The following is a 21,019-nucleotide window of genomic DNA, read 5'->3' on the forward strand; positions in this document are numbered from 1 at the left end:
ATAAATGGGATAAGGATGAAGCAGATGATGATGATAACTAACACCGAACGTATGCGGTGTCAATTAATAGTTTTTTCATATAAATAAAAATCTCTCTATTAAAAAATTGGGATTGGTAGAAAAGAAAGGTTGAAAAAAAAAGTAAAAAAAAATATTTTTTCGAAAAAATGAAAAAAACATTTTTTGGGATGAGTCACCCTTAACAATTAGGGTTATGAAAAATAGGTAATAACCGATTCTCAGACCTATTGAATATGCATATAAAGTTTCATAAATTTCGGTCAAGTTTTGGACGAGTATAGTAACTAACACGAGAATTTCAGATACTTAAGTTACAGCACATGAGCTAGATAAACATGTAATCTAGAACTTATATATATATAACTTTTTAATATTTTACGATTTTTACTAAATATCTACCAATTCTTGATTTTTTCTTAATAATATTAATTTAAGAGGGCGCTAGATAAAATAAATTTAAGTGGAGATGTGTACCTCGCTGTTGCATACTTGCCATCAACGTTGAAGTGCTCGTCTCAACCTGTAAATTGCCATTCAAGAAATATATCAAAGTACAGCTGCGCTATCAAAGCTAATTAAAATTGCAATGACACTACAAAGCGTCTTAACCTGTAGACGACCGCGGGGAGACAATGGGATCTAGTAGTCCTGGTACACGCTTGTGACTACCCGTCAGTGTTGCCTACTTAGTGAATTTACCACTAACGTTGGTAAATTTGAACCTCCTTCAGTAGATAAAACGCCTACTGAATCTAAATAGACAGCCTTCTGTACCTAAATAAGTCAAACCTTAAAATAAAAATAGGGACAACTATCCAGCAGCCACTGTCCCTAAACAAACACTTGTATACAATAGGTGCTACAAGGGGTCTGTCCCCTTTGTCGTGGCTGCTTTGAAGCCGAAGAAACGACCGCTAACGTAATCCTGAAAAAATAGATAAATAAATAAAAAAAAGTACAAAGGAACACCTGTACAGGATAATTGAAAAGAAAAAAATAGGCCAAAAGGACGTCGCCAAAAAAGGAAGCGGCAGATCAGAAAAACGTAATCCTGGAGTGCGTAGCATTGGCCACACAATGAACACAAATGCTCAGAACGGTGAGGTCACTCCGTAAAGTCTGCGAAGACAACAAAATGCTTCCGCTTCTGGAAGGAGCTTGGCTGGAACTTTAGTAGTCTCAGGTCACACATAACTGCCTAGATGCGAGACTAAATGCGGAGACTAGAGTCAAATTTATTTAAGGTTGTTGTTAATAATTTTTACTATTATTATATAGATTTGGTAAACAAATATGATTACAAATTGACGGCCTCGGTGGTCTAGCTGTTGAGCACGGTACAAACATTTGTATTCATGAGTATGAGCTCTCTCTTCTTCCACTACTGAATGTACGTCTCTTGCGTAATTTTCCACTTCATTCTGTCTGTGGCGTGTCTTGTCCAGGCCGAGTATGATAGTTTATACAAATCTGGGTGTTTTCTATGTATATTATGTATGTATTTAAAAAAAATGTATCGTTGTATTCATATCGGTTGTCTAGTACTTGGAACTAGATAACGCTGTGTGAATTCTCATGAGATATTATATTATATACTATACCTACACTTCTTCTATACTTGCAGTTTCGACTTGTTACAAATCATTTACTCAATATGTCTTTGGAAGTGTTACTCAAATAATTATTAATTACTTAAACCACAGATAACATAGTATTACATACTTAAACAGACCTTTTTCAATATTTTTAGAGTGGCTATTCATTTTCAATTCGTTAATACTTGAACTACAAAAGAGTACCTAAATAATTTGCAACTAGCTGAGTCCGAAGTTCCATCCTCATGAAATTTGTAGCCTATATGTGTTATTCTGATGTATAAGTAGTGATATAAAGTTTTATCGAAATCCGTTCAGTACCTTTTGCGTGAAAGAGTAACAAATATCCATCTATCCATACTCACAAACTTTCGCGGTTATAAATTAGTTAAATTGCTAAAAATTTTCTTTTTTTCTTTAATATGTTGTTGGCAACACTTTATCTCGCGATATAAACGCTGTAGGTAGCGGGGCGTCGAGTGCGCCTCTGTAATCAGGGCTAATAGAAGCGCGTATGCTTTGATCTGCACCTCAAAGAGATGAGGGCCGAACTCGCGAGACGTGACAGCACTATGTATGTACAAGACACAACCAGAGAATTAAGAAATTTATTTATAAATATGGTAATTTGCTAATACGTGCTGTTAGTTAATTGATGACGTCGGTGGTGTAGTGGTTTAACACTCCTCTTTACTTCCGATGGATGCAGGTTCGATTTCTCGCACGCTGCAAACATTTGCAAATGTTGCATACATAATGGAACATTATATTTTACAATCACAACTCATGTAGTGTAGACCGTGTCTGAGTATTTTCCATGTATATTATGTATGTATTTATAAAAAGCGATATATATCTATCAGTTGTCTAGCATAATACAAGCTCTGCTTTGCTTGGAACTAGATGGCGCTGTGTTAACTGTTCAGGATTATTATTATTAATTGTCAGTTGTGTTATAATTTGTTAAATTACTGCAAATTACACATGTGTAGATTTTACTTTGAACTTTATTTTACTTTCTTTTCCTGGCCTCAATTTCTATGTTTTAGTCCTTCAGTTGCTTCTTATGATATTGACTACAAGTTAGTCAATACATTTATTTCGATCTTCCTTTCTCTGGTATCAATAAGTCTGTGCTTTACTCCATCAGCCACCTCATACAATATTGGAATATATCCATGAAAAATAAAAACGTGGTGAAAGTTTTTAATCTTATTTCGTTATAAACCAAAGTTATTTTGTATTGGCTAAAGACGTCGATGGACAAGAACTTAGTGTGCAAAATGAATTTCAACAGCCCAGTCTAGAAACTCTGAATACTATCATATTGCAAGGTAAGGTACGGAAACGCTGAAGAGCCTAACCGTTGTGAGTGCAATATTGTTTTCCTTCTGCTTTGCGGCGCCGCGGCGTGTAATTGATTCTTTTGTGGCGTAATTGCGGACAGATCGCATCTGTCCGAGTGCGTGGTGGAGTCTCCCAGTTCACCATTCATATTCAACAGTTAGATGACGTTTAGTGCGCGTTTTTAATTGGTTTCCTTATTCCCGAACGGCGAAGGGTGAACTATATTGTTCTTCGTGCTCTGGTAGCTGTATAATTTATAGAATGGATTTTAATTTGGATGCTAATTCCTGTTTGTAATCCATAACTATTTGAGAGATTCTTTGTAATGCATTCTGTTGGGGGAACGCAATGGTATTGTTATACGAAAGAAAATGTAAAATTTAATTAAATTGTAATGATGCGCCAGTTTGTGCTTTCTAAGAGAGAGAGAGAGAGAGATTTTTTTAGCATTCAATGAATTCACCTTTCGGGTGCCGGTATCATTTTGGGCAATGAGAGAAACTTGGCAAATGGCAATTTACCAGGAAACCGCGTTGAGGTCAAGCTGACATGGTACATTACTAGGAAAGGGGCTATTAATCGACATTACTAAGCATCTTCTTCCCCATCTGTGGGTGGGGGGGAGGTCTAACTTTTTAGTAACTATTAATATATTAAGTACTTATGTATGTAATTTAATATTATAAAAATAAATCAAACGATAACCCTGAATGGAGTGTTGCTACGTGGTAACTTCTTATCTCTAATGGTATATTTGCAACAAATTCAGACACTGTCTGTTCCTATAACTACTGTTCAAATAATCCGGAGCTATCAACAATACAATTGTTATTACCTATTCTGTCAACACATGCTTCAGCCGCCTGCCTCTACACGTGTTAGCAAACATCATGTAAATCTAACCGAAAAGGAGATAATCTAGTTATTGATTACATTATCACAAATAAACACGATATTCTATGTCAACCGGCGCTCGACAGTGATTGATGTAATCGCTGTTTGCTTCTCAAAACGACCGATAACATGAGTTTTGATTTTTATTGAACATACATGTTCAAATATAGCCACAGGATGTTTATTAATTTACAGCTATGTCACTACTAAACATATGCCACAGAGTTTCACAGAGCGGTCACAAATTATTGTAATTTGAATAGTTGCTGTTTTTATTATTAAATTTTTAATTTTGTTTTTTTTTTTATGATCTTATTGTTATCATTATTATTATTAGTGTATGTATTGCATATGTTTATTCCTTGGTGAGTGCTTTGGTATTGTACTGTAATACTGAGAGCATGTAATTTTATAAATAAATATTTAATAATGTCACTATTTGAATTGACTCTAAGCATTTACTATAGTTGATTTTTTTCTAGAAAATTGTACTGTTTAAGGTCGACAACGCACACGTGACACCCCTGGTGTTTCAGGCGTCCATAGGCTATGGTAACCATTTACCATCAGATGGGCCGTATGCTTATTTGCCACCATAGAAGAATAAAAAAAATGTAATAATATTGGTCTCGAGTGTGCAATTTGGTCATTTTTGCTGTAACAAGGTTAAATCTAATTACAATCCGGTTATTTGTTTGTTGTATTGTATTGTACACCATGGTACCACATATAAGGTAACCTAAATCTACATATATATAACTCAAAGGTGACTGATATAGTGATTTATCAACGCACAGCCCAAACCACTAGACGGATCGGGCTGAAATTTAGCATGCAGGTAGATGTTATGACGTAGGCATCCGCTAAGAAAGGATTTTGATCAATTCTACCCCCAAAGGGATAAAATAGGGGACGAAAGTTTATATGAAACTTTATCAATTTTAAACCAATCCGGCTGAGACTTTGCATGCATAAAGCTACTGTGACATAGGCATCCCCTAAGAAAGGATTTTGATAAATTCCACCCCTAAGGGGATAAATTAACGCGAGCGAAGCCGCGGGCAAAAGCTTGTAAATAAATAATTTGCGTAAATTACCGTGTGTTCATCTACAATACCTTTCAATAATTGTATACCAAATGGTCTGTCACTGTGTTCGCATGTGTTTATATTGCTTTTAATAAAAAAAAAATAATCCATAGACATTTTGGAAGGGATCAATTAGGAAGTTTGTATAAAATCCCACCTCCAAACAACGTACGTTTCGTTCGTTCTGTACGGGTTCTAATATCACAAAAAAATATATAAAATATATTATAATACACTTATAGAGTAATAAACATAGACATGCTCATTTTATATGTTTCTTAATAAAGCTAACTTTAATATATACTGAGAAAAAAATATTCACGGTAACCTTAACGAGAATTTTTTTTTTTTATACCACTTAGGTGGCAAACAAGCATACGGCCCATCTGATGGTAAACGGTTACCGTAGCCTATGGACGCCTGAAACACCAGGGGTGTCACATACGCGTTGCCGACCCTTAAGAAACCTTAATATACCCATCTTGAAAAACCCCATGCTGTAATCTCTCGAGAAAACCTCGGCAGGTAGTTCATTCCACAATCTAAGTGTACGCGGGAGGAAGCTCCTCTGAAACCGCACTGTCCGAGACCACTTAGGTTCCAGCGTGTGGGGATGAATTCCCTGTCGATGGCGAGCGGTGCGATGGTAAAAGGTAGTCGTAGGCATCATGTCAAACAATTCATCAGAACACAGTCCGTTGTATATAATATTTGTATGTATATCTTTTTCTGTCACCTTTACGAAAGTGGTTAGGGGAAACTAGTCGTATGATTGTTAAAAAAGAACTATAAAAACAAAGTAAAATTTCTTCAATAGACGCATTCAATAGCGCCCTTCATCTAAAACCGTGTAATAGTTTTTAACGTGAAAGAGTAACAAACATCCATCCAACCTAACAAACTTTCACGTTTATAATATTAATGGATTGTAAACTTAATGAATAATATTAGATCACCGTTGATCTTGTTCATAAATCATTTATTATTTGCTATTAAAAGAAATTTCCAGATACGTATTCAAGTTCTTTAACAAATAACTAATAAATCAATCTCTAATTTTAACAAACAGCGTTAACAGTTAACAATAACTGTTGGGAATTCCTTGATAGGTTTTTATTCTAAATTTGAACTTTATAATCATATTCTTTTTGTTACTTCATCATCATTATCTAGTATAAAATAAAGTCGCTGTCACTGTCTGTCCGTCCCTATATATGCTTAAATCTTTAGAACTACGCAACAGATTTTGAAGCTGTTTTTTTAATAGATATAGTGATTCAAGAGGAAGGTTTATATATTTATTTATTTATTTAATTCAGGCTACATGGCCCATATTATAAATACCTTATAGACTAACATACATAAGAAATAATAATAAAATATGAAAAATAAAATTGTCTCTATGGTCACGGCACTGACGACGGCAATCTGCCACGGTAGCGCCGATAGACCACCCCCTGCGGCCAGTAGTCCTCCTTCATGAAGGTGGGCAGCATATCGGTGGGGACCAGGGCCACGAACGCTTTGAAGCTCGCGTTGTGGCTCGATTCCAACTGCGTCACCCTCAATGTCAGATTGCTTTTAGTCCGGATGTAGTCAACAATGTCCTGTTCCTTATATATATAATACATGTACCGGGTGTACATGTATTATATATATAAACCTTCCTCTTGAATCTAATTTTAACAAACAATAACTGTAGCGAACTCCTTGATAGGTTCTTATACTAAATTTGAATTTTATAATCATATTTTTTTGACATATTCTTTTTGTTACTTCATCATCATTACTTAGTATAAAATAAAGTCGCTGTCGCTGTCTGTCCGTCCCTATATACATATGCTTAAATCTTTAGAACTACACAACGATTTTCTTTAATAGATAGAGTGATTCAAGAGGAAGGTTTATATATATATAATACATGTACACCCGTGCGGAGCCAGGGCGAGTAGTTCTATTATATATCGCTGTCATATTAGTCGCATTTTATTTTATCTCCGTATTTTCCTTATTAAAATCCTCAGCACCTCTCACTCATCAAACAAATTAGGTACCTCCGCTTCGATAACCTTGAAATACACAAATAAGAGGCAAATAAAAATACCACAATTAAAGGAAACCATTAAGCCATCATCGAGATAGTTGGGGAAGCCGTTTAGCCTCCGGTGCAGACAAAAGAAAACAAACTCGACGAATTATTACCGGGGCTTGTTCTATCATTATTTAGTAAAGTTAATGTATGGTGACGTTCATAGAAACCAGACTGGTGCAGCCATATATCCGTCGAAGAACCTGCCGCACACTGTGAATAATGAACCATCTGTTTAAATAATAGTATATTTTTATCTATTGGAACGTGATCTATCTCCACAGAACTCGTAATTAATGAAGACACTTAACATTATAACAATAAGACACAGTTTCGTTCAAAATCATTTTAACATGTCGTGGTTTCGTGGTTCACCATCCCGTCTTACGTCCTCAATGTCGTATATTCAAATCTAGTACATATGTTATGTACCTGCTTTTTGTTATGGATGATAATGGAATGGTACACCCGCCTGCACTAAAGGCTGATGAAGATGCACCGTGCAGTCAGATCAATTAGCCCATTGTGGCAAATTTGTCACGAATTTATGAAGATGCCGATAGTTTTAGAGTGAACTGCGGGGTCACCTAAAATAGTGCATAGCTAGCAATGGAGTCAATCTCCTTCTCCTCTTTTGTATATATTTATATTTATAACTTAAAATCTGCTAAAGGTAACATAACGAAATAAACAAATTTATCACTGAGACTGAGGGAACCCAGTATCTTAAGAATTTGTGTAAGTAATTTGGAGGAAAATATACATACAAATATACAAAACTATTATAAAAAAATCTCCAAATATGACATTCAATCGTAAGTTAGGTTTCATTGTAAAGATTGACCATTCCGTACTATTATACACGTCATTAACTTTTTTACAATTAACAAGACAATATTTATCAGTTGACATGTTATTTATTGCACTTCTGACATGGTGCAAAATTGGTTCTGCAGTCATAATAATATCACACCACAGGTAAAATAATATTACGTAGAATCTAAATATATATAACTCAAAGGTGACTTACTGACATAGTGATCTATCAACGCACAGCCCAAACCACTGGATGGATCGGGCTGAAATTTGGCATGTAAGTACATGTTATGACGTAGGCATCCGCTAAGAAAGGATTTTGATAATTCTACCCCCACGGGGATAAAATAGGGGATGAAAGTTTGTATAAATCTTCTTAGATTTTCCACTGATTGAACTAAAATTAAAGATTGGAGCTACTATGATGAAGACGTTCGTTTAAATAGGATTTTGATAAATTCAACCCCCCCGGGAATAAAATAAGGGATGATGCAGAATGTAAATGTATTAGTTTGAACCTATCAGTACCTAATGGAACGTACAAATTAAGACGAACAAAATAATTTTTATTTCCTTAGGCTACTTTTATTTTAGAAAAATAAAGTTACCTACTATGTTCTTTAATTCTACTATTTTATTTAATTCTTTCAACCGCTCATTCGGAAGCAGTCTCATTACAAGAAAAACGAGAAAGAAACTTGCGTGTTGATTTCTTCAATAATTTAGTTGTAACATTATAAGTTAATGTATCAATACAAACTACCAACTAGCAATAATTCATTAGAGTCAAATATTAAAAACAACTAACTTAACGGCCCCTCGCGACATGAAATTTTAAAGGCCACTAACGCCCTTTACGACCTCAGTCGAGTTGGACGATAACATTATAACATCTTATGTTAATGAATTTGAACTATTGCTGTACCAGTCGTAAAGAGTACGGCAAGTAATATATGTGAAAAAAATAATTATCGCCCTATTTCACTAGCTACTGTCTTGGCGAAAATATTTGACAGTCTATTAAACTCGCATCTGAGAAATACTCTTAGTATACATGACGCTCAATTTGGTTTTAAGCCTGGCCTTTCAACTGAAACTGCTATATACTGTTTGAAGCACACTGTCAAGTATTATTTAGACCGTAAAACACCTGTAATAGCTTGTTATTTGGATTTGTCTAAAGCTTTTGATATGGTATCTTATGAGATCCTGTGGGAGAAGCCTCAGACATAAAATATTTCCAGTGAACTTGTTACAATTTTTAAGTACTGGTATGATAACCAAATTAACATTATTAAATGGGCGGATTGTTTTTCAGATGAGTACAAACTGGAGTGTGGGGTGAGACAAGGTGGTATATCCTCACCCACACTTTTTAATGTGTACATTAATAGCCTGATCGCTGAACTTAGCAGTATGCATGCTGGCTGTTACATAGATAGATAGATAAAAATCTTTATTCGTATCCCGATAACAAAGATAGTACAAACAAAATTCAAATAACACATAAGAATAGTAAATAATTATAAAAAAAATACAACACATAATACTTTAACTTCCACATAAAATAAAAAACATAAAATAAACATTAAAATATATATTAGGTGCCACAGGGATACGAAAGGGTTGAGCTACTCAGTGAACAATTTGCTCAGCGAGCAAAACACTGATTTTCAGTAGCAGCCCAGTGGTGGTGCGATCGCGTGCAGCGACATATTCACTCAACAATCTTAATGTTACCAAAATTTAAATTAAACTAATTCTTAATAAAAATAATAGAAGAAAAAAATAATAAAATAAATAAATCAAAATGTATATCAATATCAATTCAAATACAAATAACTGTTGACGCGGACCATTACCTAAGCGACCAAAGGCTTTCAAAAAATAATAATAATATATAAATGCTAGGAATTGTCTAGTAGAAAAAGTTTTATCTTTTTCTTAAATACCTGTTTTGAAGTAGATAGTACATAGATGGAATTGCCGTTAATAATCTGAGTTATGCTGACGACTTGGTGCTGCTGAGTCCATCGATTAGTGCGCTACGTAAAATGTTAAATGTTTGTGAGCAGTATACCATGATACATGGCTTGAAATATAACACAAATAAAAGCGAATTTATGTTTTTCGGTTTAGGTGGTAAGAATCCTACAATTCCACCAATTATGTTGTATGGTGTGCCTATTAATAGAGTAGCCAAATTTAAATATTTAGGACATATTATTACCGACGACCTGAAAGATAACGCTGATATTGAACGTGAACGCAGAGCGTTGGCTGTAAGTGGTAATATGTTATCTCGCAGGTTCGCTCGCTGTTCGACTGAAGTAAAAATAACATTATTTAAAGCTTACTGTCAATCTTTCTACACGAGCAGCTTGTGGGTTAACACACAGCAGGCATACAGCGCTCTGCGAGTTCAATACAATAATGTTTTCAGAATGTTGTTGCGTTTGCCGCGCTTTTGTAGTGCATCCACAATGTTTGCAGCACCATCAACAGACGACCTGTATGCCATCAGACGCAAACGGATCGCTTCTCTATTGCACAGACTGCGGGGCAGCAGTAACAGCATTCTAAAAATGCTGTGCAATAAATTTGACAGCCCAACACTTTGTTTTTGGACCTAAATTGTTACGGGTGCCCTTAAATGATAATATGTAATTTTAGATATACTAACATAGGCTAAGTACAATTGTTACTAAATAAATGGATCTCTGTTATCTGAATAAATAAATTAAAATTAAAATTAAAATTAATCTAAAACAATGAACCTTACAAATATTGAAATAATATTTTAAACACCAATTGTGAATAAATACAGGCAAACACAATGACAGACAACTGGCAACACTGTAACGCAAGCGAGTGGCGTTTCAGGAAACTAACTGTGGCAGCCGAACGGTTGCAATTTCCGAGCTGTCATTCTGTTAACAACTAAAATTTAAGTTTCGATTTTATATAAGTTATATATACGCCTCGTGGTTTCACGCGTTGTTCAATTTAATATAGATAGAATAGAAATTATTGAAAGAAGAAAGAAAGAAAATAGTTTATTTGGTAGATAACAATATTAAAAATATTTTTTAAATTTTAAATTACATTTCATAGTATGTATGATATATGATAACATACTATGTTATCTGTGATAGTACCAAATAGGTCTCCGCTCAGCATATGTCGTGACGGGGTGCCACAACGCTTGTATTCTGCGGATACCTTATGAAGGTATATCTATAGATATAAATAAAATTGGAGTGTCTGTTTGTAACATTGAAATAACAGTTTTTTACTGCATGCATATGAATGCATATACACACGGTACATATACCAAAATAAGATTTTTTTATAATTTTTGTCTGTCTGTTTGTCGGTCTGTTTGTTCCGGATAATCTCTGAAATGGCTGGACCGATTTTGACTGGACTTTTTTGGCAAGTAGCTGATGTAATGGGGAGTAACTTAGGCTACTTTTATTTTAGAAAATTAAAGTTAAATTATATCATGAAAATGTTTGTACTGTGCGAGGTTCCCGCGACCATCGGAAATAAAGCGGTGTGCTAATCGCTGGACCACCGAGGCCGGCCATAAGTGTACAATAAAAACTAATTTTAGAATCGTAAACAAAAATTGTAGAAAGTAATTAAAACTCAAATATAACAATATCATCCGATGTTTGCACGTTGGTTACACGCGGACGAAGTCGCGAGAACAGCTAGTAATAAATATAATAATTGTGAAAGATGGAGACCAAGATGACGAGCAAAAGAAAACTTCACAGGTATAGTCGTAAAATAATTGTGTAATAATTGACTTATGACATATAAAAACAATATAATATTATAAAAAAATATGGTCGAGCGCAGTGGTGGCTGGCTCTCCGTCATACTCGTGAACGGGTGCTGCTTGTGTGGACTGGTCTGCTCTAATCACTATGACTTATTTTCTCTTATTAATTGTTTAACCAGTTCTTGTATATTGAATGTTTTTTCTATTTTATTATTTCATTGAATTAGTGCTAATCGGTGGTTTGTATTCACACACTTAAACTTAAATTGTAAGTAAGAATAAATTATTTAAAAGAGCAACACACAAGTTTCTTGCTTGTTCTTCTTGTGATGAGACAACATTCCGAATGAGCGGTAGATTAAAAAAAAAATGTTATGACTATTCAAAAGTGCTTCAATATAAGTTTATTTGAATAAATGATAATAAATGGTCTGAGAATCAGCTACTATCTATTTTACATACCCCTAAGTGGTAAGGGACCCCTAAATATTTTTTTTCGACATCTTATTTTATTTTCATTTTATTATTATTTAGGATTGAAAAATACATACAACCCTAAATTTTCACCCTAGCCTGCCCCTAGCATCAACCCCTATTTTTTAATAGCGATTTTAATTTATATGGCAAAATAACGTTTGCCGGGACAGCTAGTATGTATAAAGTAGAAAGTATAGTGTAGAAAGCAGTTTATATCGTGCTCCGTAAGTGCCGGAATGGCAACATTTGTGTGGTTTTTTTAATGGAATGGAACCTAAATCTAAATATATATAACTCAACTCCTTGCCTTGCTCCTTACATGATAACTTTAATAGAATAGAATAGAATAGAATAGAAAATCATTTATTCAAATAAACTTAATTTAAGACTTTTGAATAGTCATAACAATTTGTTTTTTATCTACCACTCGTTCGGAAAGCTGTCTCATCACAAGATTTAATAGTTAATTAACCCTATTTATTTTTGTATGGTTTTGTTACATTGTACACTTAATTTAATAAATATAAAGTTAAATAAAATTTTGTTAATGACTGAATTGATGCCTCATGAACATAATGCTGACGGCGCACGAGTGCAAAGTACATAAACCGTACACTATGTAATAATATCTTATCTGTGTAATTGCAAATATTATCGAATATATATCGAAAATAAAATATTAATTACTAATATAAATCTTAGTATTTCTCTGTTTGTTCTATCTATACACACGCATTATATATCTAACCATCCTCAGGAATATCTGTATCATAATATATTTATTTTAAATACATTAATGAATTCACAAAATGGCAGTATTCAAAATGTGTTTCGTCTTGTCTTGTAGACAAATATTTAAAGTTTTAAAATTCTTTTAAATTATTTTTCCCTAAAAGTTTTGGATTTACACAGAAGTATCTATTATATATCATTTTAAAAGTATTTAGATAATAATTAAGACGGCGTGGTTAATTTGATTGACTTATATAAAAGAAGGCAATTCTAGCTTCTATATTTGAAAAATGACATTTTAATATTTAATCGACGAATTGTTAAATAAAAAATATCAGTTTGATTTTTCAAAAAAGACGCCCCCGGGTGGGCTTGAACCACCAACCTTTCGGTTAACAGCCGAACGCGCTAACCAATTGCGCCACGGAGGCAGACAACTCATATTGTGAAAATTACAATTACAAGCGTATATAAAAACATGATGCCATCCTAACTATATCAGACAAGGACAAGTATATCGGTAGGACTGTTTTTACCTGCGAACAGAAATGTTTGAAGTCAAAACCTGTTTTAAAGCGTCTTCTATGGAAATTCCAAGATTTACTGTGAGATTTCTGTGTCATAACACAATACAACACTTATTCCCAGGTCGAAACACAGTGTACTGTTGGAATACAGTGTACACAATTAAGTTGCTTTTGAGGTTATGTTGACAACTTTAGTTTGTTGAAGGAAGTCTTTGCTAAGCTTTTGTTTATAAAACATTTAGTGCAGTGTTTTACTAAAACTGTAAGTGAATATTAATAAATTTGTGTGAAGTTAGTGGAAAATTGTTAAATATCACTTCATAAATTTGTAAATACATTTGGCGTCATAGGGCAGTGAAGGGACGCGATTATAATTTTGGCCTAAAAAAACTGTAGTCTATGGCGAATCGAGTGGCTGGAGCGTGCTGCGCCGCGTCTGTTGAGCGAGCCGGTCTGCCTGGCTTGCTGAGAGATTTACAAAGACTATCCGAAGATCATGACTCAGCTGACATAATTTTTATCCTCGGTGCTGCGGAAGAAAAAATCTATGCGCACAAAATAATTATGGTTGCCAGGTAAATATTCAGCTGTTACAAAAATACAAAAAGTTTATTCCCGTACCGGGAATCGAACCCGAGCCTCCTGGGTGAAAGCCAGGTATCCTAGCCACTAGACCATACGGGAGATGACTGTTTTGGTCAAATATTCCATTATATTCTTAAGTACATGCTTATTAAGATGCCATAAATTTTATGTCTGGTTATTTTCAACGATTATGTTAGTAAATGTCTTTGTAAGTTTTACAAAAAGCCATAATAAGAAATTTTACTTGATTTCCAATACACGACTTTGTTACCATAGAATATATTAATATTATTTTTTATATGATATTTTTTATTAATACGTGCATATGTGTATGTAGGTACATAGATTTTTCTATAATTCATCGCGACGGTCTTGTACAGTATAAACAAATAGAAAATAACCCAGCCACCGTCAGGGTACATACTTAGAGTTGTTCTGGGATTAAATTTGAACAAAAATAACTTTTCAATTGCAAATTTTCTAGAGACAGTGAGTTGCAAATTGCAACCTTTCATGATTGCAGTAAATTTACTGTTTCAAATGCAAATGTAGTTTCGTCGCAGCTGTGAAGATGCAATTTGTACCATTACCAGAGCAAAGTTAATGTAACGAGCTAAACATAGACAGACATGTTCAAAAATTATTTTATTTTTCTATATATATAATTGCCTACTCAATTTAATTTGTAAAGACACATTTCGTATCATGTTGGATTTTTCAATATTGCATTTAATAAATATTACGAATAGCGCCATCTGTTGGTGGTGATTAAATACTGACATTCTTGTATAGATGTCGCTACCTATAAGGTAGGATCTGTAGTAATGTTTTAAAAAACTATTCCGATTTAAATCCTGAATTGTATATATAATTCTTTTATTAATTAATCAGAAATGTCTTTTTATTCTAAAGTTTGTATTTATAGTTTTAGTTCAGTTCTTGACAATATCTAATAATAATTATCCGTACTGGTAGTGTTTTACCTATATATAAATATAAAAATAACACTATAACAGACTTCAAGCCTGCAACTCTCACCAGAGGAGAGAAAGAGAGTCAATCTCAAAATCGAAAAATGTTCTCACAGATCATAGAATTTGTTTTGTATATATTTTTTATGACATCTTGAAAATCGATACACAATATCAACATTCAAACCCAATGTACATTGTTTTATCATCTGCTTCTTCCTTATCCCATTTATTTGTGATCGTCGTAATATGTTTTTCTCATCCATTCGTCCCTGTTCGTAGTCATCTCGTTATTTACTCCCTTCTTACCATAAGATATGATCACACAGTTTATCCATCTCTTTTTTGATCTTATGCCCAATTTACACTCAGCCCGAGTGGGCAGGGAAGTGAGCAGCGCGAGAGTGGAAACACTGCCCATGCCATTGGCGCTGCACTCGCGCTGCCCGGCGCTCCCTCGATAGTCGGTTTTTCGTGTGCGGGTCAAAGGACTGGCAGCGTGTTTTTACATTCAGCCCTCTCACTCAGTTGTCGCCCGGCAATATTTCCGGCAGCGCGAGTGGCAGGGGAAGCGGCTGAATGGAAACGTAACATTACTCTATCCTTATAACCTCAAATCTCATTCATATGTATTTCACCTTAAAATATTTTTTTATCATTATTTAAGTACTACTACTAACTAATATTGTACTAACATCTATTCAAAAGAGCAACACACAAGTTTGTTGCTCCTTCTTCTTGTGATGAATCTGCATTCCGAATGAGTGGTAGAATAAAAAATATGACTATTCAAAACTGCTTGTATTGAGCTTATTTGAATAATGATTATTTTTATGTCTATTTAAAAAAATAAACCCAATGTACATTGTTTATGAATCTATATATATATACATGTAACTCAAAGGTGACTGACATAGTGATCTATCAATGCACAGCCCAAACCACTGGACGGATCGGGCTGAAATTTGGCATGCAGGTAGATGTTATGACGTAGGCATCCGTTAAGAAACGATTTTGATTAATTCTACCCCCAAGGGGATAAAATAGAGAATGAAAGTTTATATGAAACTTTGTTCATTTTAAACCGATCGGGCTGAAATTTGGCATGCAGGTAGATGTTATAACGTAGGCATCCGCTAAGAAAAGATTTTGATTAATTCTACCCCCAAAGGGATAAAATAGGGAATGAAAGTTTATATGAAACTTTGTCAATTTTAAACCGATCGGGCTGAGACTTTGCATGCATAAATCTACTATGACGTAGACATCCCCTAAGAAAGGATATTGATAAATTCTACCCCTAAAGGGATAAATTAACGCGAGCGAAGCCGCGGGCAAAAGCTTGTTAATAAATAAAGTATAATCGGCCCAGATGATGACATCCAAAATACCATTGCTACCGTCGGCGTTGTACCATAGAGGTTCGGTACCATATTTTCCTCACATGATTAATTCTAAAAGTTTCCGGCTCCCGTCGCGGCCGCTCTAAATATGCAATCAATCTTCGCAATGACGCCACTCTTCTATCAGCTACCTTTACACGTACGCTCTTTTACACGCGTATCAGCTTACACGCAAAAATGTTTTCCGATCGATCGCCCGTCCAATTCAAACGGGGATCGATATTACGACGGCCTGAGTCGAGATTCGAACCTCTCGTATTCTTCAAGCTGGAGTTGGCCTTCAGCCGCTCCACTACTACTCTAATGCTATTAGTGAAGCGGTGAAGCGGTGAAGCTGTAGAGGCCACTCTACAGCTTTACCGGACGATAGGGGGCGACTGCAGATGGCACTCCAAGCCAAAGAAAGGACTTACGGACCGGCTGAAGGCCAACTCCTCACTGACGGATGCGACTTTACTCTGAGGACACCGCTAGGGGTTGAAACCTCGGTTCAGGCCGTCGTAATTGCGATGTCCGTTTGAATTGGATAGGGTATGGATTGGTAGGTTTGTGTGTCTGTGTGTGTTTGTATATGTGTGTGTATACAGAGGGATACGTTTGTGGTTTTGATACATAATATTAATACTAGATTTAAAGATAAACTTGCTGTCCCCAAGTATCGTTTAGAAAAAGTCTTTTATGGGAATAGGTATAAAAATTTACAATAAGATACCAAAGAATATATTGGAATTACCCTTAAATAAATTCAAAACATCTGTTAAATCATATTTACTGAGCAAGGCCTATTACTCACTAAACGATTACTTGAATGACGAGCGTGTTCATGTTCGGGATTGTCATTTAATGTTAGACATAGACAACTATGCATTGTAAATAAACTGGCTTTTAAAAAAAAAGTAATTCAATTGAGTTTCTTGCCAGTTCTTCTCAATTAAATCTATATACCGAACTGGACGGTAGGGAAAAAAATTAAAATGTAAAAACTTGACGTTCATAAGCGGCTAAAATGTCCTACATGAATAAATGATTTTTGAATTTGAGTTTGAATTTGAATATGTGGTCGTGTGCTTTTACACAGAATCATCGACTAAATACCTGAAAATATTATATGTTGCTTCGATAAAACTTATAAATTTATGTATATGTAGTATGTAGAATATTATTGATAACAGTAAATTTAAACATCCCGCAGATTATATAAGACTGGGTTTTATTTGATAGATATTATCTATACATCTATACATAGATATAAATAAAATTGGAGTGTCTGTTTGTAACATTGAAATAACCGTTTTTTACTACATGCATATATTATGCATGTAGTAATATAAATACGGTACATACACCAAAATAACATTTTTTACAATTTTTGTCTGTCTGTCTGTCTGGACAGGGGATCGATCAGAGGAGATGAAACAGGGTCATTATTCCCCATTACAAATAGTCTCCTCCTTGTTGCGACAACTTATGACATACCCTCATTAACAATACCAAGGAATAGCTACATCAAACAAATTGAGGACAAAATGGGAGTCGTGTCGTATCAAGAATTAAAGAGCATGATGGAAGATCGCGGAAAGTGGCGAGAGCTCCACCGACAAAATTAAATTATGAATGAATGAATAGAAAAATACGATGCTATGCGTGTATCATAGTTACTTACAGCTTGCATTATTTTGTGTTGTGTATCTATTTGTTGCATGTTGTTATAGTTAATTTTAAACTTTCGTGTTTAATATACATTATTTAAATTATTAACTGGGTCTTAACACGAATAATTTTATTGCAAATAAAGGTATTTACAGTCAGTTCAGTTCAGTCAGCTCGTGACCACGGCTAGTGCAACCTAGTCGAAACGTCGAGAGAGGTAAATACCTTTATTTGCCATAAAATTATTCGTGTTAAGACCCGGTTAATAATTTAAATAATTCATGTTGTTATGTATGTATGTATATATATATTTATATACCTATATATATAATATTTATATCAATGTATACTGTTTATATATGTAATATGTTATTCATTATTATTAATTTGTCATTATTATTATTATGTTTTTTTCTTTTCTATTCTAGTGCCACCTCCCACCTTTTCTCTTTTCTCCTCTACCCAAAGGTTGCCTGGAAGAGATTGCATAAGCAAGCCTTTTGTGCCCTCTTAATTTTAATTAATGTAATTTTCCTGGTGCAATAAAGAGTATATAAATAAATAAATAAAAAGTCAGCTTTACACTTTCCCACGCGAAAACTCGCGCGCTACTGTGCGCGCGTGAAAAAACGTATCGTGTAAAGGCGCGCTAATATTAACTTGTAATTTCCACGCCTTCCTCATTTACTCGTTATATTTTCGAATCCAAGTTTGTTGCTAATTGCTTTTATATAATTATAACTTCTACAGGTCTACTCTGCTTAATATTAAATCCAATTTTGTAATCTTGAAAGAAAATCAAGGCTAAATCCCATAAACAAGTGGCAGCTAGTTCTTTATTGTCCACTAGCTGTTCCCGCGACATAGACCGCGTGGAATTTAACTTTATTTTTCTAAAAAAAAAAAGAATTTTTCTAAAACAAAAGTAGCCTAAGTTACTCCTTATTACATCAGCTACCTGCCAAAGAAAGTCGCGTTAAAATCGGTCCAACTATTTCAGAGATTAGCCGGAACAAACAGACAGACAGACAAAAATTGTAAAAATGTAATTTTGGTGTATGTGCCGTATTTGTATTCATATGCGTGTAGTAAAAAACGGTTATTTCAATATTACAAACAGACACTCCAACTTTATTTAATGATAATAATAATAATAAACTTAATTTATATGTATAGATGAAATATTAAAGAAATACATTGCTAGTGTATATTAAAAAAATGTATAAAAACAATATGAAACAGTGCAATCCAATGTCCTCTCTGATCAATGCCCCAATTCATACGAGAATCGAAATTACGACGGACCGATGATGAGTCGAGTGAACGGACGAACGATTTTGACGGGACTTTCACACGCAGATAGCTAGTGTTATAAGTAATAACTTAAGAGTACTTTTATTTTAGAAATTTTATTTATATTAATTTTATTGATGATATCAGCTAATTCCAGTATATTCATTGACGCTATACAATACAATATTAGAGTAAGCAAAATAACATAGGTATACGATTATTCATTTATATATGATAAATACTAAAAGTGTTATTACAATAACCATTCTGGGGAACCATTTTAAAATGATTCTGCAGAATTGTTGTGTAGTAGCGGTACGCACATGAAGAAGCATTTTCATGTTCCTCACGTACCTATATGCGAGAACAGGATCTCATTATCGAAGCGGAAACCACATTCGCCAGTTGTTAAATGCTCAACAAATAACGTAACGTTAATGTACCTACATATACTTGTTTATACGAGTGCGAAATCCTGCGGATTGTTTGGGACTAGCTTACAGAAAGACTGCTACAATACTGTGTACGCCAGTAACGTTCTATTAGCAATAATATGCAATACTGATAATATTTGCTAAGAAGATATTTTAGGCGCTTCACAATTTATAATCTACTATATGTGATATTATTTTTTATTCAAATACACGTCCCGTCAACATCGATTATTGGCATTGTTATTTTAATAATTCATAATTCCTACATATATTTATACCAACAGAACTTATACTTTTTTGCGAATTTAGCCTTAGTTTAGCAACAATCTGCAGATTTTGCTAAATAGAAGAGGAAAGGCCAATACACATCCTATGTGGTTGTAGCTCACTCATGCATAAACGAAATCTCCTTTTGAAAGTGTATAATATATTATAAGAAGATAAAAACCATCGCTCCTAAGAATACCCTTCAATTCTCGTGAAATGAACCACCTGCCGAGGTTTTCGAGAGACTATAGTATGGAGCATCAAGAGAAGCTCATTGCCGTATATATCAACCCTTAAGATATCTTAATATAGGTTTCTTAAGAGTCGGCAATGACCGACATGACACCTCTGGTATTTCAGGCGTCCATAAGCTACAGTAAACATTTATCATCAGATGGGCCGTATGCTCGCCACCATTGCAGTATGAAAAAAACTATTATATTCAACTTGGTAAAATAACGGCTTCCGGAAAATCGGTACTGATTGAATATTTTCGTATTAATATAGAATTTGTAAAGACATCTTAAGATATTAATATCGTAAACGTCTAAGAAGCATGTTTAGGATAAAACACCGTAACGGGAACCAATATATACGCAGGTGTTTCAACATTTACGCCTGGCTTTAATAAATTTGCATAGCAAAGTGTCGCTACTGTTTGTCAGTGTGAAACGACCTTACCACACCTGCTTGTTAATTACATAACTCATTCATTCCACTCTCAAACCCTCATAATCATCATCTATCTCTTACAGAAAGCTAGAGAACGAAAGAGATGGGAGATTCTCGTCGTAAATCGAGGGTTTCGGTGAGCGTATCCTGGTACGGGGTGGGAATTATTGGAGACTTAATTATAGCATCGGGAAAGGGTTGATTGATGATTCAGTGACGTCAGTTGTTTTGTACGTGTGTTGTGTTCACAATATGCTACAATCAAAGTAAAGAGGGCGCCACTCTAATTTGAATTCTGTAAGATGAAATATAAAACTTAAATTACAATTTGCTTTTAATATTTTAAATTGACTGCAATTTTGTTTTTT

General features: G+C 34.3%; 1 protein-coding gene and 2 non-coding genes across 3 annotated transcripts in view; 1 reads left to right on the forward strand and 2 right to left on the reverse strand.

Annotated features, from left to right (window-relative positions):
* Positions 1-13,206: 13,206 nt before the first annotated feature.
* On the reverse strand, positions 13,207-13,280 carry Trnan-guu (transfer RNA asparagine (anticodon GUU)). The gene has a single exon. It is a non-coding gene; the product is annotated as a tRNA-Asn (tRNA).
* Positions 13,281-13,514: 234 nt separating this feature from the next.
* The window catches only part of LOC131845620 (uncharacterized), a 48,401-nt gene continuing 40,896 nt past the window's right edge, over positions 13,515-21,019 (forward strand). Inside the window, exon 1 of the mRNA XM_059194699.1 lies at positions 13,515-13,951. Within this exon, the coding sequence (XP_059050682.1) occupies positions 13,776-13,951 (176 nt within the window). The 5' untranslated portion in view covers positions 13,515-13,775. The remainder of the gene's footprint in view (positions 13,952-21,019) is intronic.
* Positions 13,989-14,060, reverse strand: Trnae-uuc (transfer RNA glutamic acid (anticodon UUC)). Its single transcript has one exon. It is a non-coding gene; the product is annotated as a tRNA-Glu (tRNA).

The sequence above is a fragment of the Achroia grisella genome, unplaced genomic scaffold (assembly GCF_030625045.1).
Source record: "Achroia grisella isolate CSIRO2021 unplaced genomic scaffold, CSIRO_AGI_Agris_v1 utg478, whole genome shotgun sequence".
Classification (NCBI taxonomy): domain Eukaryota; kingdom Metazoa; phylum Arthropoda; class Insecta; order Lepidoptera; family Pyralidae; genus Achroia; species Achroia grisella.